This window comes from Pelobates fuscus, chromosome 1, assembly GCF_036172605.1.
Source record: "Pelobates fuscus isolate aPelFus1 chromosome 1, aPelFus1.pri, whole genome shotgun sequence".
Taxonomy (NCBI): Eukaryota; Metazoa; Chordata; class Amphibia; order Anura; family Pelobatidae; genus Pelobates; species Pelobates fuscus.
The window spans coordinates 399277302-399303280 of NC_086317.1; the positions used below are offsets into that span (position 1 = coordinate 399277302).

Consider the following 25979-nt stretch of genomic DNA (forward strand, 5'->3'; position numbering starts at 1 on the left):
CTTGTTTTCCTGTTGTATTTTCATAGGGATGGCCTTTGCTCTCTTGACGTCTGTGGCTCCTGTTTATGGTCTTTACACCTCCTTCTTCCCTGTTTTACTTTACATGCTGCTTGGAACTGGACTTCATGTTTCCACTGGTGAGACATCTGAAAATCAATTCTAGAGTCACATTTACTACATCTAGCAAGATCCATTGCATGAGATAATGTAGATGTTAGTGTGAAAGCTAGGAAAGGTGAAGATTGTACAGCATAAACTTTGTTTTTAGATTTTCCACAATTTGATATAGTTTTGGAAACCTGTTACAAGCTTTCATGAATTATGTCATGAATTTGTAAAAGTCTTAGTAGCACCATTTATGAAACCAAAATAGCTAATGCTCAAAAAAGTCTATATATCTGGGAAACTCTACTGGTACTGATCAAGCTGTAATAGAACTACAAATCCCATAATGCTCAGGAATCATTATAAAATACAACATTGTATACTGGAAGACGGTCTTAAACTGTTGACATTTTATTTTGACTGTTTACTAGTGCAATAGCTCAAGGGGCCACCACAAAAGATTGTAGGGAAGGTTCTTAGAGTGGTGCTTTAACTATAACATAATATTAGTAATTTTATTCTAAAGAAATCTGAAAATAGTCTATACAGGTTTTTTTCCATGAAAAATAGAGGTATATATTGCATCCTTTTATACATTCTATGGAATTTGTTCAAATTAATCATTTGATCTCCAGGGACCTTTGCTGTGCTGAGCTTAATGACTGGCTCCGTGATTGATGAACATCTTTTCCTGAACCCTCTGGACAGAAATCTCACCAGTGAGGAGCAATCAGAGATGTATTCTCAGCGAATAGGGATGGCAGCCGCCATTGCCTTTCTTATGGGCCTTATCATGGTAAAGGCATGCTTTACACTTTTCAACATTATACTCCAGTACATAGATCTGTTTTTATGAGACATATATATTGCAGCATATCCAAACCATATTTATTTGAATGATGATTCCCTATACTTTAAACAATCAATTATTTACTAGCAGCCCAGAGATCCAAACAGGACTGTACTGGGCGAATATTCATCCAAGGCATTTAAAGACAGTGCAACAACCCAATATGAGGGGGAGGGACCAGAGAGTGGACGTGTCATCCAAGTTGGCATGTCCATTTGATAGCACTCCAAGGCAGCACATATGCAGAACCCTTCTGAAAAGCTCTCACATAGGTAAACTGTCCTGTGTTTGTTTAGTACAATGCAATCACTTCTGCTTTAGCTGGTGACTTGTCTCTGGTGTCCCCATAATTGGAATGCCAGAAGACAAAAGAAGGACAGTGTTGGGAGATGGTGTTGTGTACGTGTGTTTGGAGGCTGCTTTTGAAGTTATTCATGTGGGAGATGGCTGCTTATAGTGTTATATGTTTAGGGTAGAATACCTGTTGTGTTGAATGCTTGTAAGGTTGTGTGTGTGGGGAGGCTGTTTGTTGGACTACATGCATGGAGTAGACTACTGGTGGCATTGTTTGTGTGGGGAGACAGCTTGTATGAGTTTGCGGGTAGGAGGGGGCTTCTTGCGGGTTTACATGTTGGGGAATGCTGCTTGTAGGATTGTGTATCTGTGCATCTTGCTGTTTTCAGTGTTATATGTATGTAGAGTCCTGTTAGTGGTGTAGTGTATATGGGCTGTAGTGGGAGTATAGGGGGAATAAGGGATGTAGCATGTATGGGGCCAGACGCTGTAGTGTGTACGTAGGGAAACAAATGGAACACCCCCTGCCCCCCACAAAAAAAAAAAGAAAACAAACAGGAGAGGTCATACACGTGATCTTACAATCCATTGTCTGAGGGGTGCAGAGTAATATATGTAAAGGACTTAGGAGATGCCCCATGTCATTTAGCTAATATATTGCACTCAGAGGGCCTGTATGGCCAGAAGATATACCCTTTATATAAAATATTGGTCAAAGACTGCTGTGTACACACACAGACTGTGAATATACACAGTTGCTGAATACACACACACAAAGACTGCTGAATACACACACACAAAGACTGCTGAATACATACACATAGATTGCTGAATACACACAGACTGCTGAATACACACACACATATTGATGATTACACACAGAGAGACTGCTGAATACAGACTTACAGACTGCTACATCTGCTACATACAAACACACAGACTGCTGAGAGCACACATACAGACTGCTAAATACATGCACACAGACTGCATAGTGCACACATACAGACTACTTAATACATGCACACAGACTGCTGTACACACACACACAGACTGCTGAGTACACACACGCAAACTGCCGAATACACACACACAGATTGCTAAATACACACACAAAAAGACTACTGAATACTTTATGTCCCCCAACCCTTTTTATTGTACATGGGGTTACTGTTATACTCATGAGACATCGCTGAACACAAATATGTGTTTTATTGCAGTAAAAGCTAATAGTATTATGACATTCACACTTAGAATGCCATGCAGAATTTGGAAAATAAAATTTCCTAATTTCTCAGACTTTTTTAGATTGTATTCATGTTTAAATTGTTTTATATATAAATATTTGATGTGACGTGAAAACCCTTTTTCTCTTGAACAAATCGATTTATAATAAGTGTGAATGCACTAAATACAAAAAAGATAAATTATGGTTGAACAAACATATAGCTCAAATTCCATTTTTTGTTTTGATTTTGTATTGATCAGAACTTGTATAATTACCGCCGTCTTTAAAGGACCACTATAGTGCCAGGAAAACATACTCGTTTTCCTGGCACTATAGTGCCTTTAGGGTTCCCCCACCCTCAGGGTCCCCCTCCCGCCTGGCTCTGGAAAGGGGAAAAGGGGTAAAACATACCTTTTTCCAGCGCTGGGTGGGGTGCTCTTTGCCTCCGATCCTCCTCCGTTCCGCCCCGTCGGCTGAATGCGCATGCGCGGAAAGAGCTGCGCGCGCATTCAGCCGATCTCATAGGAAAGCATTTACAATGCTTTCCTATGGACGCTTGCGTGCTCTCACTCTGATTTTCACAGTGAGAATCACGCAAGCGCCTCAAGCGGCTGTCAATGAGACAACCACTAGAGGAAATAGGGGAAGGCTTAACCCATTAATAAACATAGCAGTTTCTCTGAAACTGCTATGTTTATAAAAACAATGGGTTAACCCTAGCTGGACCTGGCACCCAGACCACTTCATTAAGCTGAAGTGGTTTGGGTGCCTAGAGTGGTCCTTTAAGAGGTTAACTACTGTGGAGTACTGGACCATTTAATTTTGAATCAGTATTACCAGAGGCAACTTGGTCTTATTATTATTATTATTATTAGTAGTAGTAGTGGTAGTAGTAGTAGTACTATTATTTATAAAGCGCCAACAAATTCCATTGCGATGGACAATGGGTGGACTAACAGACATGTATTTGTAACCAGACAGGTTGGACGCACAGGAACAGAGGGATTGCAGGTCCTGTTCAATGGACTTACATGCTAGAGGAAGTGGGGTTTAGTGACACAAAAGGTAAGGGTAGAGTAGAAAAGTAGGTTGCTAGGATAGAATTCATTGAGGGCTTAGTGTTTTGTTTTGATGACAGTTGCAGGAGCAGAATCAGGGTGCGGGGAGCAAAAGCTGTTCACAGTTTAATTGCTATGCTTTCCGAAAGAAGTACATTTTTAAAGATTATTTGAATGGATGGAGATTGGGTGAAAGTCTAACAGAGAGGGCAAGGGCATTCCATAGAAACGGTGCAGCCCTAGAGAAGTCTTTAAGGTGAGCATCAGAGGTAGGAGTACGAACAGAGGTTAGAGAGCCTAGGGGCCTAGACGGTACATATTTGTGTATTAGTGGTGATAAGTAGGTTGGAGCAGCATTGTGTAGAGATTTGTAAGCAAGTATCAGGATCTTAAATTGAGTCCTATATTTTACGGGAAGCCAATGTAGGGACTGACAAAGGAGGGAGGCGTGGGAGGACAGGAAGAAGAGCATTCATTATAGACTGTCATGGGGCAAGTTGGGAGCACTTAAGACCACTGAGAAGCGGATTTCAGTAGTCAAGGAGAGAGAGGACAGTGGCATGGACAAGCACCTTTGCCGTATCAGGTGTTAAATAGGGTCTCATGGAAATGCATTAAAAACAGTTTACTGTTTTCAGTCTCAAAACCTAAAATGACTTTGCCTTGTAACTCACAAGACCAAAAAAAAAGATGTAAAAAAGGGCCATTGTTTTAACATGACAGTTGGTAGTTGTAAACTGTTGAATCTTATCCAATATTGTAGAATATTGTAGAATAGGAATTAAATCAGTACAGCCATTTATAATAAAGGAAAGTGATGAAGTAATTTTTGCACCAATTGGACTTTTCCCAGTTGATCTCAGTTTTCTTCAACATTTGAATTTGTCTTGATACCATGGTGGAAATTGCAGAGAATGCAAACAGGTACAATTGTATCAATGTGCTGAAAAACACTTGTTTATTATTTTGCAGTGCTCATCAACATCAACACTAATGAGAGGAAAGCTTTATGCACTTGTCATTGTTATTCTGTCCATATTTAGTTTAAAGGAACATACATCAAGATAAGATAACTTTAAGATAACCGTGTTAATCAAAAGCTTTAGCTTTGAATTAGACCATTGCCTATTTCTGCAGACTGAAAAAAGCAGGTAAATGTGAATTTATTTTCATATTTACTTGCTTCTTCCTTCTTGTGCTTTCCAAATCCAGTCCAGGGGGGATACTGATCTAACCAACCAGTGTCCTATCCCTAGGAATGCTGGAAAAGTACATTGAGCATGCCTGACAGATTAACACATGTGCACTTGAGCTCTTCACCTTGCAACACCTGACAAGGGGAGAAAAGAGGGAGTCTGATAAGTGTGATTCATACAGACCACTCCCCAGTGTCGGGTTTTTCTCTCCTGCTGCGACTGCCCTGTTTCTCTCATTAGTGGATTGGTCTGAAATTTAGGCGGGTGGGTAAGAGGGTGGGAGGCTACAATCTGACCACGTTTATATTAAGTTTGTAAACTGTTATTACATACTTCTCAACGTTTTTCTTGCTTTATTTTGGATTTTACATTTCTTTAAAAGTTCTTGACTGCTGATTTAAAAAGACAATTGTGAAGTGATGCATGTCCATTTAAAATTGGTGCTCTGTGACTATTCTGAATCCTTTTTTAGAACAGACACCGAATGCATCCAGGCGAATGCTGCAAATTAGCTCTGCCCGACCGAATTCTGACTGTATTTGCTTTGAGTAAATATACAAATTGCCATTGCAGTCAGAGTTCAGTCATTTTCACTAGATTTTGTCCGGATAGAGAATAATCCTGTAATTATTCTGTTAAGCACATTTATTACATACACTTACACAAATAAGTCAACTGAAAAGTTAGGGAAAACAAAATTATTCTACATTAACAAGCTTACTAGCACTCACAATGCATATGGAAATTGTTTCCCATAATTCTGTTAATATAGCATGCTAGCACAATTTTGACTGTAATTCACGTTTAATGCTCAGTATCTTTAAGGTGTGTGATGAAACATGTGAAAATCCAGGATATTAGTTAGACCAATTTTATACCACTAGATGGCAGTCTTTTCATTGTAATAGCTTATCACTTGCAAAATCAAAGCACACTGCTATTATCCTTCCTTATATGTCCATGAAATTGTCCTCTCTTATTTAGAATGGATGTGTCATAAAAATAAACAGCATACATGTCTCTAAACATTTAATTGAAATCGCTGTCAACTGAAATAGCATACAGAGAAAAACTAAATATGTATGTAAAGTTATAGGATGAGTGAAGGTGCTCGTCTAATGGTCTTAGACTAGTGATGTCGCGAACATAACATTTTCCGTTCGCGAACTTCCGCAAATGTTCGCGAACGGGCGAACCGGGCGAACCGCCATAGACTTCAATAGGCAGGCGAATTTTAAAACCCACAGGGACTCTTTCTGGCCACAATAGTGATGGAAAAGTTGTTTCAAGGGGACTAACACCTGGACTGTGGCATGCCGGAGTGGGATCCATGGCAAAACTACCATGGAAAATTACACAGTTGATGCAGAGCCTGGTTTAAATCCATAAAGGGCATAAATCACCTAACATTCCTAAATTGTTTGGAATAACGTGCTTTAAAACATCAGGTATGATGTTGTATCGATCAGGTAGTGTAAGGGTTATGCCCGCTTCACAGTGACAAACCAAACTCGCCGTTTAACGAACCGCAAACAACCGCAAACAGTCCATTTGCACAACCGCAAACTCCCCATTTGCACAAGGTTGGATACCAAGTTAGCCATGTCCCATTCCTTGTCCTCACTGATGACAACATCATCATCATCACACCGTACGTCCATGTGTGTAATGCTGCCTGACTGAGACATATCCCTGTTATCTACATTCTCTGGCAATAATGGTTGCGCATCACTCATTTCTTCCAACTGATGTGTAAATAACTCCTCTGACAGATCAAGTGAAACAGCTGTGGTGCTAGTGTTGGTGGTGGCGGCAGGCGGGCGAGTGGTAACTTGAGAGGTGCCCAAAGCTAAGCTGGAGGAGGATGGTGCGTCAAGGTTCCGCGCGGAAGCTGTAGAAGATTGGGTGTCCTGTGTTAGCCAGTCAACTATGTCCTCAGAACTTTTCGAGTTCAGGGTACGTGGCCTCTGAACACTGGGCATTATTCTAGGGCCAAAGGGAATCACAGCACCACGACCACGACGGCCCCTGCGGGGTGGCCTGCCTCTGCCTGTCATTTTTTTTCAATTAGTGGTACTATGCGTGCAAGCTACTGTGACAACAGATATGAGTGGCACTGTGCACTGGCAGAAGTTGGCAGAGTAGACGCTGTAGGCCTGACACATACGCTTGCAGACAACTAACTGCTATTCAATCTATTACAGTCAATTATTTTTTTTTTTTAATGTACACTACTGTTACACCAGATATGAGTTGCACTGGTGTGACACTGTGCCCTGGCAGGCCCTGAAACGCACACGTGTGAAGGAAACTGACTGCTATTATATTACAGTCAAAAAAGTTTTTTGTTTTTTTTTAAATGCAAGCTATTGTGACATCAGATATGAGTGGTGGCACTGGGCAAGTGGGCACAGTATACGCTGTGAGCCTGATACACATGCTGGCAGGCAGACAACTGCAATTAGATTACACAGGAAAAAAAAAAAGCAGACTGATGTTCTAACCCTAAAAAGGGCTTTTTGGGCTGCTGTCCTTACAGCAGAGATCAGATGAGTCCTTCAGGACTGTAGTGGACACTGAATACACTAGCCGAGCTATCGATTTCCCTATTAAATCAGCAGCAGCTACACTGTCCCTCCTCTCACTAAGAATGCAGCTTCCGGGGGGCGGGGCCTAGCTGTCATGGAGGAAAGATGCACTTCGTGTGAGCTCCCTCAATATCTCACTTTAAGCAGCTATCAACAAGCGAATTTCACCCCAGAAGGGGATGACCCAGCAATGTTGCTCCTACCTGACCGACCCGACATGCGTAATAGCGGTCAGCAACTCGACAGAGTCTTACTTACCTCCGCGTGGCAAGTGTGGCCTGGTGCTCACCGGGCGGGAGAGGCGGCCGATCTCCCGATCCTGAGATGCCCAGGAGCTACTTCCCGGCATGAGCTCCGTTACCCCCGGGGTTATCCCGGTCCACCCCTGAGAGGCTGTCTGGAGCTAATGGACGCACAGACCACAGCTGCCCAGGCTGACATACTCATCTGCGACTCTCCCAATATGGCGGCAGCCGCGTGTCCTCCTGGTACCAGCAAAGCATGGCAGGATATTGAGTCTAAGCTGGACAGACTCTTTAATCAATTTTGGAAGCAAATAACAAGCAGGAAGCCCCAACAAGCTCCACCACATCCCCAACAAGCTCCACCACAGCTAAGCGAAAGCAGTCCCCATTAAAATCCACCAACGCAAAAGGCGTCGAAGACAGGACTGGAGGCACAAACAGAAATGCAGAGCCTGCCCCACGTCAAGCACTCGCCTCCACCTTAAGCCACCACAATCCCGCACCGGACGTGAAGCACCACCGGGACAGATCCGACCACCCGACAAAACAAGCTTCCACCACCTCAAGCCGCGAACCCGGCACTCAGCCAGAGACTTGCCTTTGTTGTTCCAGGTATCAGGGACTCCCAGGGTCTTCACCTGGCGCCCAGAAGGGATCGGATGAGCACAAGCAGTAAACAGCAGCCTGCCAAGCATGTCCCACTATAGCCGATCCTCCACACCATGCCTTTGATCACATGAACTGCTCTCTGCACATTAACTAATCGTAAAGTAGCAAGCGTTTAAACATGTCATTATTTCACCTCCTTAAGAGTTTATTAACGTAGTTCCTTACATGCCTTTACCTTAACCGTTCATGTGTTATGTTATTCACTAGTCTCATCTCATGGAGCGACTCACACTTGGTTTATAACTAGTGGTGGAGCTGCTGATATAAATACACAGTTGATAATGTGCAAGCTACACCCTAAACATGACAGCCATCTTTCACAACAATGTACTGCTATATACTCATACCCTCAGTGCAACTAGCCATGATATACGCACGTTCTGCCTAGCATGCTCAAATATAACGCACTTCTCTCTAAAAAAAAAAAAAAAAAAAAAATTATAATAAAAAAAAAGAATGCAGCTTCCGAATGAATCTAAAATGGATGCTGTCCAGGAGGTGGGAGGGACTGGGAGGGAGGGTCTGCTGCAGATTGGCTGGAATGTGTCTGCTGACTGTGAGGTACAGGGTCAAAGTTTACTCAATGATGACGAATATTGGGCGAACTGAACATCGCATATGTACGCCATCCGAGGCGAACAAGCTATGTTCGCCAGGAACTATTCGCCAGCGAACCGTTCGGGACATCTCTATCTTAGACTCCAAGTACTTAAAGTACTTAAAGTGCAGACTCCAAGTCTCATGACCACTTCAAAACACTGAAATGGGCATAATGTTTCAAGTAACCATTTAAATCTAAATTAAACTGTATGCATAGACACAGAAAGAAAGGAGCACAGATTTGCATACCTATTTTGATTTAAGAAGGTCCTATGAATTTGCAAAAAAAAGGAAGAATAATAACCCTGAGAACAGATAACCTCTACTTTAGAGAATCATAGAAGCACTTAACCCCTTAAGGACCAAACTTCTGGAATAAAAGGGAATCATGACATGTCAGACATGTCATGTGTCCTTAAGGGGTTAAAGGGACACTGTAGGCACCCAGACCACTTCAGCTCATTAAATTGGTCTGGGTACAGTGTCCCTATTGCCCTTAGTGCTGCAATGTTAAACATCGCAGTTCCAGAGAAACTGCTCTGCATGAGGACCTCCAGCCTGATGTTTTTGCCCATAGGAAAGCATTTATTCAATGCTTTCCAATAGGGAGGTCTGATGCATGCGCGGGACACAGGGGGAGGAGGAGCTTCGACCCAGAGCCGAAGGATATCAGCGCTGGGATCAGGTAATAAAATAAAGGGTTTGTAACCATTTATTTACCAGGAGAGCAAGGGAGGGGAAGGCAGGGGGAGCTACAGTGCCAGGAATACAGCTTTGTATTCCTGGCACTATAGTATCCCTTTAAATTTTCAAAATCTAAACTCCAGCACTAGAATTCCTAATGGTTGCACTAGGTTCCTTTCATAGTGGTTGTAGCTACATCACATTTGTAAGGTAAGACTCTGCCTTCCCCAAAAGTGTTTAGTAACTTGGAAATATTTCTATACTTTTCACTTTCTGGTGTTTTGATTTTTTATTCTTCTTATTTGTCCACATTGTACAGGTTATCATGTTTGTGCTTCAACTTGGTTTCCTTGCCACATACCTCTCTGAACCAATTGTGAAAGCTTTCACAAATGCAGCTGCATTTCATGTCACAATCTCCCAGATTCAGAACATGATGGGACTTCCTCTTCCACGTCAAACTGGATCGTTTACCATTTTCAAGGTTGGACAATTTGTCTTTTATTTTTTCATTAAAGTCATCTTGGATCTTCCAATATCGAATATAATAATGTGATTAAAGATACGACGGTGCATTAATAAATTAATGGTGGGTAAAATATGCACTAGCAAAATTCGATGTTCCTGGGTGAAGTTAACATTTAACTGTCCTAGTCTAGGACAAGCAATCGAACAACCCCATATGAACCCTTTATAAAATGTAAAAAAAAAAAAAATGCAGAGTTACCTACCACTCTAGTGATGGCTGAGGGGAAAAAATGCTTTGTCTATGGAGAATTCCGTGATCTTGTGGGATCCAGCACATATCTCACTGTTGTACTCTTATGCATGCAGAGGGATCAGCAGTGAGACTATGGCAACGAGGACAAATTCAGGTAAGTAAAAATCACTTTCCCTGCGCCCAATGAAGCAGTCATCATTGGGGGTCTTTGCAAAATATGCAAACACCCTAGCTGGTGACAATGCTTCTTTGGCCATGGAGTTGCCATTAAATATTGTGACCGGAGGTTGACTTCTTATTGACTCTAACTAGAAAAAAAAAAGTATGGCTGAGTCTGATGATTCCCTATGGATTTGCTTGGGACAGGTTTGAAAGCGAGACACTCCCTATCGTTTGCTACAAATGTCAGTAATCTCCCACTGTTGACTATGCTTCTGACCTCATGGGAATTCTAACCTCAGCTCAAGAACTTCCGTAAATTATAATCCAATAACATACTGTTGGTGAACAATGATAGATATTTAAAAGGATCCTTTCATCCTCTATTTCATATTCTTTAGACGCTGGCATCAGTTTTCAGAGGTCTACACTTGATGAACGTGGCTGAGTTAGTGATATCTATCCTTTGCTTGGTGGTGCTCATTCCCATCAAGGAACTTAATGCACGTTTCCGCACCAAGCTAAGGACTCCAATTCCAGGGGAAATTATTATGGTAAGACAATGTTATATAAAAGTAAATGGGCAGGTAGATTAGGCATATGTCTGTTGTTAGTCTGTGTTGTGTTGAAGCCATGTACTGAGCAAACACATGACAATGATAGTAACAAGACAGGATAATTAATCAATTGGAAGGATATTGCTCAAGTAAAAAATAGTACATTGTGGTTAGTTTTTCAGCTTGAACAAAACTGATCATTTAGGGAACAAACTTTGACATATAGATTATAAGGAACCTGCTAAATGAAAGCACCCAATTCTCCTTTCTTTTATTGTTATATATTTTATGCAGGTGCTGGTAGCCACAGGAATAACATTTGCATCTTCTTTGGATATCCGATACAATGTGCAGATCGTTGGAAGCATACCTGCTGGGTACTAGTTTTGTTTGTGAAACTATAAAGGTTTAAGTATAATAATGTTAGTGAAAGCAGTGGCAATGAGTTTCTCAGATACATGGTATGGTAACTAGACTAGTGAATTCATATTTGGAATAATGGAAAAAAGATTGCAAATTTAGGTTTTTGATAATTTAGTCAAAATCCAAATGCAAATGCAAACTTGATACAATTTCTGAATGACTGGTTTAGTTTGGTGCAATTCGATCATTGCAGTGAACAGCCATTGGCTACTCACTGTTTAGCAGACATGCCCCCACTCACAACATGTCTACTAAAGAGCAAGCAGCTAGTAGCTATTCGCTGTAAAGAAAAACTAGTGACTGGGCAGCTATTGCTGTCCAGTCATTAGTAAGCTGCAACATATACCCTTGTAAGCCAACCAATAAAAGTGCTCTGGCTAAGCTTGAATAGCGTGGGAATTTGTTTTGATCTTTTTGGGGGGCTGAAGAATAGAAGACCACCATGTTTCCCAGCCTAAGCATCACTCTCTCAAGCCCCCCCCCCCCCCCCCCCCTGCACCCCAGGAATCGAGAGTCCACTCAGACAGTAGATTACACAATGCTTGTCACTGGAAATCGGTGAATGTGAACTTGACAACCAATTGCAAAAGTTGACAAATGGTGTGAAGCTAGACTAATAGCTCCATCATTTTGTTAACTTTTGTCAACTTGCAGGTTATGCATGAGGAGAAATTGTCTCTACATTTCCTTATGTATAGCTTCATATATATAAATGTATCCCAGCAACTTGGTTGTGTCACAGAGCGAGAACCTAGACCTGCTTGTATATGTATATGTGTGTATATATATATATATATATACACACACAAGCAGGTCTAGGTTCTCACTCCGTGACACAACCAAGTTGCTGGGATTGTGTACCAAAACATCTGCACAGAATATGGATTGGACCTGCCTAAGTCCATATGGGAAATACCATAAAGGGTAGTCGAAAATGACAGGGCTAAGATCCTGTGGGACTTTAAGATCCAGACAGGCAAGCATTGAAATTTGGCAGATTGGTTACTTTGAGACCGTACGGTAGCCCAGGAATGAAAATTACCCCCATGCTGGCATACCATTTGCAATAGTAGACAACCCGAAGGTATGTCCAGTCTTTTTTCGTGGTCACAAACACTGGCCAAAATTGCCGTTCAAATGAGTTTTTTGCATTTTTCACACATAAACAAAGATTAACGCTAAATTTGGCTAGTGTTTGTGACCAAGTGGCTACTAAAAAAGACTGGACATACCCCATTTGCAATACCTTGGGTTGTCTACTATTGCAAATGTATGCCATCATGGGGGTAATTCTCATTCCTGGGCTACCATACGATCTCAAAGACAACGTAACCAATCTGCCAAATTTAAATGTGAAAAAAATGAAAAATTGAACATGCTATATTTGACCCTGTAACTTCCCAAAACACCATACAACCTGTACATAGAGGGTACTGTTTTACACATGAGACATCGCTGAATACAAATATGTGTATTTTATTGCAGTAAAGGCAAACAGTATTATGACATTCACAGTTAAAATTTCACATAGAACTAAAACAAAATATTATTTTCTCCAATTATTTTTATATTTTATTCATATTACATTATGTTTCATAGCTAAATATTTGATGTTAAATGAAAGCCCTGTTTCCCCTGAATAAAATGATATATAATAAGGGTGGGTGCATTTAATATGAAAGAGGTGAATTACGGTTGGACAGACATATAGCGCAAATGCCAGGTTTTGTTTAAGTTTTGTTTTGATCACAATGTGTACATTTGGCTCAGTCCGTAAGGGGTTAAATACATAAAGGGAATCAACACAGTAAAGGAGGAGACTATATTTAAAAGAAGAAAAACTACCACGACAAGAGGGCATAGTCTTAAATTAGAGGGACAAAGGTTTAAACATAATATCAGGAAGTATTACTTTACTGAGAGGGTAGTGGATGCATGGAATAGCCTTCCAGATGAAGTGGTAGGGGTTAACACAGTAAAGGAGTTTAAGCATGCGTGGGATATGCATAAGGCTATCCTAACTATAAGATAAGGCCAGGGACTAATGAAAGTATTTAGAAAATTGGGCAGACTAGATGGGCCGAATGGTTCTTATCTGCCGTCATATTCTATGTTTCTAAGCACCCACAGATGTTAACCAAACAGAGCAATTTTTATTTATAGAATTGTTTTATTATTTTGTATTATTTTATTCCAAAACATCATAAATGAGAAACTCAATATGCTCCCTTCCCTGGGAGTGCATACAATATGCTCATGTTGACTTGGTATATTTACAGAAAACTTATGTATGTTGTAAGTTCCCACGGGAACTTCTCAACTTCTCAACTTATCCTGTATGTGTTTCTCAAACTTTGTCTTTTCCCCTAGTGTTTTTTACCTTTCTATATTTACTTGTACTAATTTTACCAATGGCCAGGGCTGCAGAATGCATTGGTACTTTATCTTTAAGTAATAATAAAGAAGATAAATAGTAATACTTGTTATAGTATTAGTTATTGTCAGGAGAAAATCAGTGAAGAGAACTATTATTTACCAACATATACTTATCTTACGGCAGTTTTCCAACACCAAAGCTTCCACCCCTAAACGTCATTCCAGATGTTATTGGTGATACCATTGCCATAACCTTTGTTGGCTATGCTGTATCTGTGTCGCTTGCCATGATCTATGCGGAAAAGCATCGATATACCATTGACCCAAACCAGGTGAGTCTGACCAACATGCTCTTCTTATTAAGGCCTCATTTAATATGAAAAATATAAAAAATTACAACCAATCTAACAATGAATATAAAATGCTCAATGTGCCCAAGCAATGTTGAAGCCCATGAAAGAACTTTTTTAAATAAATGTGTTGCTTGCTTTTGCTAGCTGTATCATCAATTTTATAAATTCCCTTGATTCATAATCCTAGCAAAATTGTTAGAAGGCATGCTTATGGAACATTTGGCATTTTCTGAGTGTTAAAGTACTCTTAGATTTAAAAACAAAACACACACATTAAATTAAAATGTATACGTTTGCTAGCATTATGATGTAGATGGAATTTTATGTTCTTTAATTTAAACATAAGTTATGCATACCATGACTGGCAGATTCTAAATCCTTTTCTGAGAACATGATGTTTGCTGTAACCAACATTTTATTCAATACTTGGCTTGAGAGCATTGAAGTAACAATGAAGTGACAGGGACAATGGACATAGTAGTTACATTTTTACTTTAACTAACCAAAAATGTTGTTCCTTTTTTTTTGTTTGTTTTGCTGTTTTTTTCCAGGAACTTTTGGCTCATGGGATATCCAATATGGCTTCTTCGTTATTTAACTGCTTTCCCAGCTCAGCTACTTTGGCCACCACTAACATTCTGGAAAGTGCAGGTGGACACACGCAGGTTAGGATCTTAGAAGATATTTTTGCTTTTGTTTCCATAAATATGATCTTATGGAGTTGAAGGCAGTACCTACTAATTTAGGAATACATACTCACTATTACAAGCCTGAAGGGTACATGGCACATAATCCAGGGATGAATTACTACTTGTCAGGGTTAAATTTTCACTTGCCAATGGCTAGAGGGACAGTGGAAATGTTGAGGCCTGAGTGTGTGTGTGTGTGTGTGTGTGTGTGTGTGTATATATATATATATATATATTATTTTTATAGTGTATATACTATATATATTTATTTACATCCTTGTTTTCTGTTTCACACTGAGTACTGAAGTACTACCTGTTTCTGTTTGAATTGACATACAGATGATGGAAAACAAATCTTAAAGATTTAAATCTCATTGCTTGTCCAATTAAAATTTTATTTATATGTGAAACGCTGGCTGAGTTCATGGGATACAGAGGTGCAAACTAGTTCTAATGATTTGAAGAAATAAAAATATAGAGTCACAGCGTGTTACCCAAATAGATACCAAAACACTCAAAACACCCGTGTGGTAACCTCTCTATCCACACAAAAATCACAAAATAATATACATACAATGGGTGGAATAGTTCGGTTCAGGGTAAAAGACGATGGTATGGAAACAAATGGAATAACTGTGGAGATAAAAATAGTGTACAAGCACCTAGTGCAATATCATACAGTACAAGTAAAAACAACGTAAACTGAGTTCTTTAGTACTCACAAGGAGGGAGCCAATTGGAAATGGCTCAATCCAGATGCCTGTGGGATAGTTAGAAGGGATCCCACTCCCTTCCAAAGTGCAAATAGTGCTTCACCGGTTTCAAGGAGAAATGTCCACACCAACAAAAAGTTAGGGACTAAATCCTTTTAATGAAGATGAATAAAATGCAGGTAATAATGTATAATACAAACAAAAAAGCAAACTCAATAAAATCCACTAAGATTGTGGTAAAATATAAAAGTCCTCTGTGGGGGTAAAAAAAAAAAACTTGCAAAACGCGTTTCGCCCAAGTCCTGGGCTTCCTCAGTTCTAATGATTGCTTGTGCTGCAAAAAAAAAATTAGTAATATTGCAAAGTCCAACACACCTTTACCTTTCTCCTTGCTTCAGATATGATTTTCATTGCAGTGCAGAGAAATATATTTATATATTCAACAAAGTGGCGCAAATGTGTCCGTAAAAGATGTGTGTACGACCAACAGCTAGGCTGCTTTAGAAACAAGACGTAATCTTCAGTGATGTGTAAACTGACTAACTGTGCATCCTTACAACATGGAACATCTTATAAAATTTTGAATTATTAAAATTACAAGATTTCATCTTGTTTCTGTAGCAACCTAATTGTGGGTTGCGCACGCGTCATTTTAAGAGCACAGAGCAAAGAGGGGTCACTAAATGGTGAGTATGTCAGGTTTGATGTATGAAACTCAGGAGTACTCACTGAGGAAAAAGAGAATAAAGTCAAAGGCAAACAACCCAGATAGGGACTAGGCAAAAGCAGGGTTAAGTCAATCCAACAAGTCAAAACCAGGCAGCAAGGTTCAGGATCGGTGAGACAAGCCAAAGGCCAGGTATCAAGAAACTCAGAATAAAGGAGCCAAGTGTCCATTGAATAAACAACACAGAACAACTAAGCAGTGAAACCTCAGCTGTCCAGTGTTCAAATAGAACATCTAACCTTGCCAAGTCCTCCTACAGCACACTCCTGTTCTGCCTACATACTATGTGAGAGTGGGAACCTTGGGAGGAAGCTGTAAATTGTATCTATGCCCCTCTGGGGTCATTCAAGACCTGGTTCCGGTGTGCATGTCCCCAATGCAATATATACACATATATTCACATCTGCAAATACACACACATTCATATCTGCAAATCACATATTAGTTTGACTACAAGGTTTACATTATTTTAATGGAACATACTACATACTTCAGACTGCAGATGCTTCAGGATTGCCGTGTTTTAACATAGATTTTAATTTAGTGAATGGCCTTTATATATTGCTAAGTAAGTCTTTATTGTTTTATAGCTTTCTGGATTCTTTACGAGTTGTGTTGTCTTGGTTGTTCTGCTTTGGGTTGGACCTCTCTTTAATCACCTTCCCAAGGTAAGGTGGATGTTTCTTCACCTACATGTGAAACAAAAGCCATCGGCACAGTGTAATTAAATAGGGAAATTGAGGCAGTTCTGTAAAAATGATTATGGTTTCCATGGCCAATGTTTTTTTGAATGAGACTATGGCAACGACCTTCTAACTGTTCTTCCTCTCCCCGACTCTCCCTTCTTCAGTCCTAATCCACCGTACCCGTCACTCTGTACATCCCTGCGAGTCTCATTACTGGCTCCATTCACAACAGAATTAAATTCAAGATTTTCACTCTGACATACAAAGCCCTTACTAACGTTGCTCCCCACTACCTGTCCTCACTAATATACTCCAACCCGTTCCCTAAAATCGAATAATAATCTGCTTCTAGCATCTTCGCTTATCACCTCTTCCCATGCAGACTACATGATTTCTCTTGTGCGGCACCAACCCTCTGGAATGAACTTCAGACTTTCCACTAATCTTTCATGCTTTAAAAGCTCAGTAAATATAATATTGTTCAGGGAAATATACTAACCATTAAAATCTGTCATTAATGGATTCCACTTACCCCCAAAACGCCCTCATCTCGTTCTGTATAAACATGATTCTCACCCTTGCAGTCCCCACCTTCTGCTTCTCACCTTTCCATCCAATTTGATTGTAAGTTCCTACAGGAATAGGGTCTTCAACTCCTACTTTATTAGTTTGTGAATATTTTGTATTAACTCTTAGTTATATTGTGGCTTTTTACTTGTGCCAATTGTAACAATGGGCAGTGCTGCAGAATGTGATGGCACTCTATAAAAAAGTATAATATAATAAAATACTATCAAAATTTATGTTAGTTATCCGTATATACTAATACTCATGGTGTCTGCTACTTGTACAGTTGTTTTGATAATTAACAGTATATATATATATATATATATATATATATATATATATATATATATATATATATATATATATATATATATATATATATATATATATATATATATATAACAAAATATCTGTAGCTTTCCAATCCAATCACTTTCTTATAGAGGTAATCTAGTGTGGATGAAAGAGTTTATAAATTGACTTTCAAATCTACATTTCATATAAGTGGTTATTTGCTAGAGTTAGACACCAGATTTTCTTGGGGGGATTGGTTCCCCACCCCCAATGTCTCTAGATTATACTACCAGGTACCTGTTCAAATAGTGCAACATTGTAAACTATACCAGTAATCTCTCATTGTGTTCCACCAGTTGACAAACAAATGTAGCACCATGGTAAGTTATCACTGACCTATATTATATAACTAAAACCTATTTTATATTGTTATGTTTTTTTCCAATCAATAGTTGATGCATTTTTTATTTTTTTTGCCTTTTGATATTACCATTTTTAGGCAATAGTCCCTTTCTTTGTTTTATGCTTTGCGAACTGGCTGTAACATTTCAAGGACATTCACAATCAAATAACTGAGAAATTACGCACTTCTTGCAGAAATTAAGTAATGCCAGTTAGATAATAATGGGCTGGATTTATGGCCCTCAAAATGTAGTGCTTTGAAAAAGTGTTAACTTTTGATTGGTACAGTTACATTACGCCCTGTGATCCTTGTTTGCAGATAGCACGGTCCTCTAGGGTAAACAGGCACAGTCCTTTGGTTTTCATATAATCCAGGCAACTTTTTTGGCAAGTCCACACAGCAACACAACTAAAACATAAATATAACAGGTTTCCCCTTTAAACAAAAATCTAGCTCGACTGAGCACTGACTCACTTTTAATATCCCTCTCTATCAGTGTTAAACTAACAAAAACATATCGTATCAACCTTATTAGATAGCAACACTCTGCTAGCTAGCCTGTTGCTTTCCTTTCTCCACTCCCAGTGCTCCAAGCCAGCCTTGCTTTGACTGCTTCCTTCTGCACTCCCAGTGCTCCAAACCAGCCTTGACTGCTTTCCTTTTGCACTCCGAGTGCTCAGTCTCCTTGACTCTCTCACTGGAGAGAACAGCCTCTCTCCTACCTGCTTCCAGGGAGGAATCCAGCAATCCCCCTTTACCTGCCTAGCAGGGAGGGGTTTATTCCCACTGCTACAGCTGATTATCTGCAGCTGAGCAGTGGGTTGGAGACAGTTCCAAAAAACTCTGGCCTGGACCTTATTTTTCCCAGTTGTGTATAAACTGAGGAGTGGAGCATTAGCCCACCCTGCTCTCCAAATGCTCCACCCGAGGGGCCCATAACTAAACGTTGGTTTGTGTTGCCTACAACACAAACTACACATACGTCCCCTGGGGTTAAATGTTATAGGCCTATCTGCCTTCACTTTATCACAGCCCCTAGACATGAATACACTTTATTATGTTGCTATGCATAAAAATATCGTGCAGTACCTTATAAACCATATACGTGTGTGTGGTGTCATTCATCTGGGGCTCCCCCAGCGCTGCGTAAAGGGTTCAGCTTAAAACAGAGATCTCTAAATTGAAGTCCATGGTATTCTGGTTATCGCATACAAGAGTCTTCACCACTGAAAATAATTTACTTACAATAGTATTACAGGATATAACATTTCATAAGAATAACATTTTCCAATATTTTAAATATTACAATAGATCAAGGCATATTATCATGTTAATATATATATATATATCTCAAAGAAACATATGTAAGTTTAGATCGTAGGGACATATAGCAAATTCTTTTGTTTCATATATGTCAGAAGAAATAGTATCCTTCTTTGATTTGCCCATATTAAGGAAAAGACTGTAGTAAATGGATTTCTCAAAATAAAAGAAGACTTAAACCAAATAATTTTCTCCTCAAAAGAAGGAAACTGCTCAGTTGGTATCACACGTTACATCTTGTTAAATTGTTTTGACTATAGGTCATATGTCAATTTAGAAGTAATTAAATTTCGTGGAACGTTACAGTTTTTCTTGAGTAAGGGATGAAAATAGAAAGGAACAAAAACAATAAAGTCAAATAATAGACAGAGAGACTGAAAATGGAGATGAAGTAGACAGCTGAGTCTTATTTATAAGAGCAGTTGGAAGAGAGTATTATGTCTAAATATTTTGCTCATCCCCGTCCTAAATTTTCTGCTCATCACCGCCCTAAATTTCTGGGTACCTCTGTATCATTAATCTTTTTATTACTCTGCGCTAAATATTCTAACCATGGGTAACAAACATTTATATGTTTTGTGGTGTTACCCAGAATAGACGCCTCAATCATGTCTTCAGTCTGAATTTCTTTTATCTTATCACGCCATTGTTCCTTAGTTGATGTACATTTTTGTTTCCAGAGTTTAAGCAACACTAAGGAAGTGTCTCAAAATTATATTTTTATAGATATATATTGGCATTGAGGTCATATGTAGAAGTACTAAAACTGCATTAAAATGTTGGATCTCACCTAAAATCTCAGAAATTGTTTTTTTTACCATAATCCAAAACTAAATATTTTTTTTGGCAGTTCCACCAAATATGCATCACAGTACCCTCTCCTTTCTAACATCTCCAGCATGTAGACAGTACATTTGTGAAAATCCTATTAAGTAATTTTGGGGTTCGATACCACATAAAAAGAAGTTTGCAATAAATTTCCTGAAATTTAGAAGAGAGTGAGCTTTTATGTTGTAAGATCAAAACCTTATTCCACTGGACATTAGTGAAAGTGTGACCTATTTATTCCTCCCATTTTTTTCTTAAAACTATTTTTTTCACCCATATCTTCAACCAGGAGATGTTAATAAAGAATTGATATAGCTTTGTCTAGTGGCTTGCCCTCTAAACATAGAGTTTCAAACCATGTCAACTCTCTATGTAGTTGTGACCTATCTGGTAAACGATTATAGTAGTGTTGTAGCTGCGTGTAACAGAAGGAAATAAGAGGAATTAGCTGAATATCTCCTAATAAATCCCTCAATTCCAATAGACCTGTACATCCCAGTACTCGTTTTATTGGTATAAAATCATTCCTGTCAAGAAATTCCCAGGCATCAGACGGCAGGCCTAGCTTACAATTATGTGTCAAATGAAGGAGAGGTCTTGGTTTGGGGAAAATATTTTTAAGCTGACGTAACATCTTCCAAATTTCGAAGTGTCTAAACAATACATAATGTTTATCACTTAATTCAATATTAGTATTCCAGATTGCTGAAGGCAAAGAAAAGTCCGTCTCTTCATTTTCTATTTGTACCCATTGCTTATATCGTCGGTCAGTGTGCCATTCCAATATTCCCTCAAATGTTGCCGCTTGATGATATTTCCTAAAATCAGGAAGTGTCAATCCTCCCCAATAATAAAATATATAATATAATATTGTTGTTACATTTATATTCATTTTATTTTTGTTCTAGACATGAAAATTGCTAGGTGTCAAAAAAGACCAGGGGCTTTAGCCCAAGAGTAATTTGACCCCTCCCACATATAGTGATTTAAACCCCTCCCAAAACTCCACCCTATTTCCTATGTTCAACCTTAAACACTAAAAGGTTATATGAATCACATTACATTGCCACATCATGAAATAATGCAATAAGTATTTTTAACCTTACAATGAAAATATGTTTTATTTCTTTCGTAGGCTGTTCTTGCTTGCATAAATGTTGTGAGCCTCCGCCAAATGTTCCTGCAATTTCAAGACCTGCCAGAGCTGTGGAAAATTAGCAAAACTGACTTTGTGAGTCATGTCCTTCCTTCATGTGACACTACTCATTAAGCCTGATATACAACGTATAATTTGCCGTTACACCATACTTCTTGCTATTGGTCACACGTAGTAAGAGTTCATGCATATATGTGGTTCATTATACATAACTGAACCAACATATATACCGATACAGCATTTATTATTAAGCTATGTTATGTGTTTTGCCATATGCTTTATTTATTTATAGTGTAATTAAAGTACAGCATTTTCTAAATATCACTAATTACTACTTTACCAACATTATGATACTATGCATCCTACAAAAGGGAGGCTTTAACGCCACTAGGGCGGCATACCATTCCCTAACGATCGGGCCCTCCCTGCAGCCTCTATACTTACCCTCCTCACTGGAACCGTTCGGGGGGGACTATCTGACAGGTGATCACATAACCTGGATCAGTCGGATAGCAAGATTGCCTGCAACAGATCCCCCAACATATAATGATTAAAAATAATTATATATAAATTGTATTCTATGTATATATTTACGTATTATTTTTACATAATTATGTGATTTTATTAATTATATATTGAGGGATCTGCCTGACAACCCAGGCAGATAATTTGATTTCAAGCCCTATATTTGACCCTGTAGCTTTCAAAAACTCCATAAAATCTGTACATTGGAGGCACTGTTGTACTTGGGAGACATTGTTAAACACAAATATGTGTATTGAATTGCTGTAAAAACAGTATTATCATTATGACATTCACAGTTAAAGGATCACTATAGTGTCAGGAAAACAAACCCGTTTTCCTGACACTATGTCATCCTTGGGGAACCCTCACCCTCAGGGTCCCCCACCCATGGCGCTGAAGACCCCTTCAGCAGCTTACCTTAATCCAGCGCCGGGCTGCCTCGCGCTGGTGACCTCTCCTCCCCCACCAACGTCAGCTCCCGAGTGTGGCCGAATGCACATGCGCGGCAAGAGCCACACGCATTCTAACAGTCCATAGGATATTTTGATTGAGTTTTGAATAGCTGTTGGCCTTCAATTAAAAAATGCTAACCAGGGTGCAGATCCACTCATATTTTGGTTCAGTGATGTTTCTTGTTTTCCAGTCAGTCTGGGTAGTCACATGGCTAGCTGTTGTAATCCTGAATGTGGAAGTTGGACTGGCTGTCGGAGTTGTGTTTTCAATGATGACTGTGGTCTGCAGAACACAGAGGTAAATTTTTTGTATTTTGTGGTTTACCGCCACCAGAATGCTTTAATGGTTATGGTGCCAGGAATTCCGTGGCACCCCCAAATGTAAGTAATAAAATCGTTTTAGACTTCTTTAGTGGGGTCTGCTGGGCACTGCCCGCCACCTCCCCTATCAGTGCTGGGATTCGCTCACTGGCTGAAAATCAGTGCTGGGCTTAGCTCATTTTCTCATTGGCTGAAAACGGCTGAAAATTAAAAATGACCTGTCATTTAGGCCACGTACAATGGAGAGGCACCATAACCACTGAAACGTGAAGTGTTTAAAGTCTTCCTTTAAATGTAGATCTCACTAGTGCTTACCATATCACAATGAGTGCTTTTTTTAGTGTTCTTAGGCAGATTCTTCATTAGGTAAAATCAAAGGGGATTTTTTTTAGCACTGGTGTTACTTTACGCTTTAGTAGTGAATTTGCTACAATTACATTTGCACTTAATTAAAGGCATTTTCATGTATATAATGTGTTGTTTTTTTTTACTTCAGGGCTCAATGTTCAGTTTTGGGAAGAGCTGTTAACACTGAAATATATCGGCCAGTGGAACAAAATGACAAAGTAATTATCCTCTCTCTCTTCCTTATTATGACACTTCCTGTAACTCTGACTGCTTATTCACTATCTATCATTCTCTCGCATCCTCATTATTACACACTTTTATGGCTATTTAGGTCTAGGACTGAATTGCAGAGTCAGGGAATGACGTGAATTTACTCTGGGTTACTTGGGTCATAAAATAATTTTTCATCTGGTTGCTATGGAAACGAATAATGCTTCCAGTTAATATTATTGTTATTAGCATTATTAGCATGTATGTATCGCCAACACATGCTAAGAGCTTTACAATTATAGAATGGGGATATATGACAAAAAGTCATTGACATACAAAATATATCAAGTAACTAGAGGTGTACAAGGTCCTGCCCAAACAAACATACAATCTATGAGGAAAGGGTAAACACACACAAGAAAAGGAACAGAATGTCACAGGGGAGGAGGGATTGATGAGAGAAGAAACGAATGGAACAAATATAGGTGTATGTGTCAATTAAAGAGGCTATGTAGTAAGGGGAGGAATTATTGAAGGCTTTGTATGTTAGTGTTACCAGCTTGAATTGGATACTGAAGGGTGTAGGAAGCCAATTTAATGATTGGCTAAAGGGAGGGGGTGTCGGAGTAGTGGTCAATCAGGAAGATGAACCTGTAGGCAGCATTTATTACAGACTAAAGGGAGGCAATGTGGGTATTTTAGCGATCGATGAGTATGGAATTGCAATAGTCAAGTAGGAAAATGATGAGTTCATGAACAAGTGCTTTACTTTTAACTTAAGTTATAAAAGTGTTTTTGTTTTTTGTGTGTTGATATTCAGGCTAGCATACTAAAATAATTCCAATTGCTTATTGTAAATAAAAGCAAAATGAAACTCTATACACACAATGTCAGAGGTTTAAATATACCTCATAAACGATATACCCTATTGAAAGAATTAAGGAAGCATACAAGCGGATATAATCTGTCTCCAAGAGACACATTTTAAAAATAGCTCTAATCCTACAATTAATGCGAAAAACTTTCCGCATCAATATCATGCCACATCTTCAACCAAAAGTAAAGGAGCGTCAATATTGGTGAGTCAAGCATTAGCCTTTGATCAAATATCAGTCCAATTAGACCCGCAAGGCAGATTTATTATCCTTATCTGTATATTAAATAATATTACTTACACAATAGTTAATTGCTATTTCCCAAACAAAAATCAGGCAAGCTATATGGCAACTCTCTTGGAAAAAATTGAGAAAGTTCAAACAGGAATTTTGATAATATGTGGGGATTTTAACCATATAATGGAACCTAATGCAGATTCAACAGCTCTACATACACATAAAAGGAAAAAAATCCCTGCAAAAGCAATGTACTTCCCTTAACAAAACATTAGCTTCGTATGGTTTATATGACATATGGAGAACGATCCATCCAGAAGACCGAGAATACACACATCATTCACAAGTGCACAATACGTATTCACGTATAGATGGATACTTTATGCTAAGCACACATTTGGATTTGGTTAAAAGCTGTGAGATAGGTGTTACAGCAGAATCAGATCATAACCCAGTGACACTAACCCTGTTAGACTCATATCAATACAAAGACAAAAGCCCATGGAGACTAAATGAACAGCTGCTTAATGATTGTACATTCAAAGATAAACTACGGAATGAAATACAGCAATATTTTGAGTATAACGACAAGGAAGACACAAACCCGATGACATTTTGGTTGGCACATAAGTCTGTAATTCGAGGCACATTACTGAGTAGAGCGTCGTATATCAAGAAAACAAATCATAAAACCTAATTAACTTACTAAGGATATTGCAAGATATTCATAGAACTAACCAAACAAACCCCACCCAAGCTTTACAACAACAAATAAAGTCTGTCCAACAAGATATCAAATCAATTCAACTCAAGAAAGCTAGTATAGCACTCAAAAAACTTAGAGCGACATCATATTCATTAGGAAATAAGGGCATAAAAGTGCTAGCGCAAAGAATACGAAACAAGCAGGCCCAGACAAGAATCCCTTTTATCAATACACATCTGGGTCATAAAGTCATGCAACCCGTACAAATATGCAATGCTTTTGCTCATTACTATAAAACGTTGTACAATCTAAAAAAACAGAACTCACAATTAATACCCATGCCAACATCTATTCGCTTATATCTGTCCAAGATTGCTTTCCCAAAAATAACGGTAAACCAGTCAGAGAAGCTTTGTTTACCTATCACTATAGAAGAAGTCCTCCAACAAATAGATAAGATGCCGAAAGAAAAAGCTCCAGGGCCGGATGGCTTTACTAATATATATTATAATATATTTAAGAAAGAATTAGCCCCAGCTCTTACCAGCTTCTATAACACTGTTCAAACGACGGGCACTTTTCCACCTGAGGTCCTGTCTGGCCATGTCATCACTATCCCTAAACTAGGGAAGTCCCCAACGTCCTGCCAAAATTTTAGACCTATATCTTTATTGAATACAAATACAAAACTTTATGCCAAGATCTTGGCAGAGCGACTAAAGGACATAATACCAACATTAATACATTCGGACCAGGTAGGATTTGTGGCCGGCAGACAAGGACAAGATAACACTAGAAAGGTGTTAAATTTATACA

The 25979-nt window shown here is 39.0% G+C and overlaps 1 protein-coding gene across 1 annotated transcript in view; it reads left to right on the plus strand.

Moving 5' to 3' along the window:
- Nucleotides 1-25979, plus strand: part of LOC134568921 (solute carrier family 26 member 10-like) — a 131148-nt gene that overhangs the window by 36116 nt on the left and 69053 nt on the right. Inside the window, exons 2-12 of the mRNA XM_063427638.1 lie at nucleotides 27-137; nucleotides 741-901; nucleotides 9834-9998; nucleotides 10796-10948; nucleotides 11246-11328; nucleotides 13935-14082; nucleotides 14655-14768; nucleotides 16823-16900; nucleotides 21469-21564; nucleotides 22658-22764; nucleotides 23284-23353. Of these exons, the coding sequence (XP_063283708.1) occupies nucleotides 27-137; nucleotides 741-901; nucleotides 9834-9998; nucleotides 10796-10948; nucleotides 11246-11328; nucleotides 13935-14082; nucleotides 14655-14768; nucleotides 16823-16900; nucleotides 21469-21564; nucleotides 22658-22764; nucleotides 23284-23353 (1286 nt within the window). The remainder of the gene's footprint in view (nucleotides 1-26; nucleotides 138-740; nucleotides 902-9833; nucleotides 9999-10795; nucleotides 10949-11245; nucleotides 11329-13934; nucleotides 14083-14654; nucleotides 14769-16822; nucleotides 16901-21468; nucleotides 21565-22657; nucleotides 22765-23283; nucleotides 23354-25979) is intronic.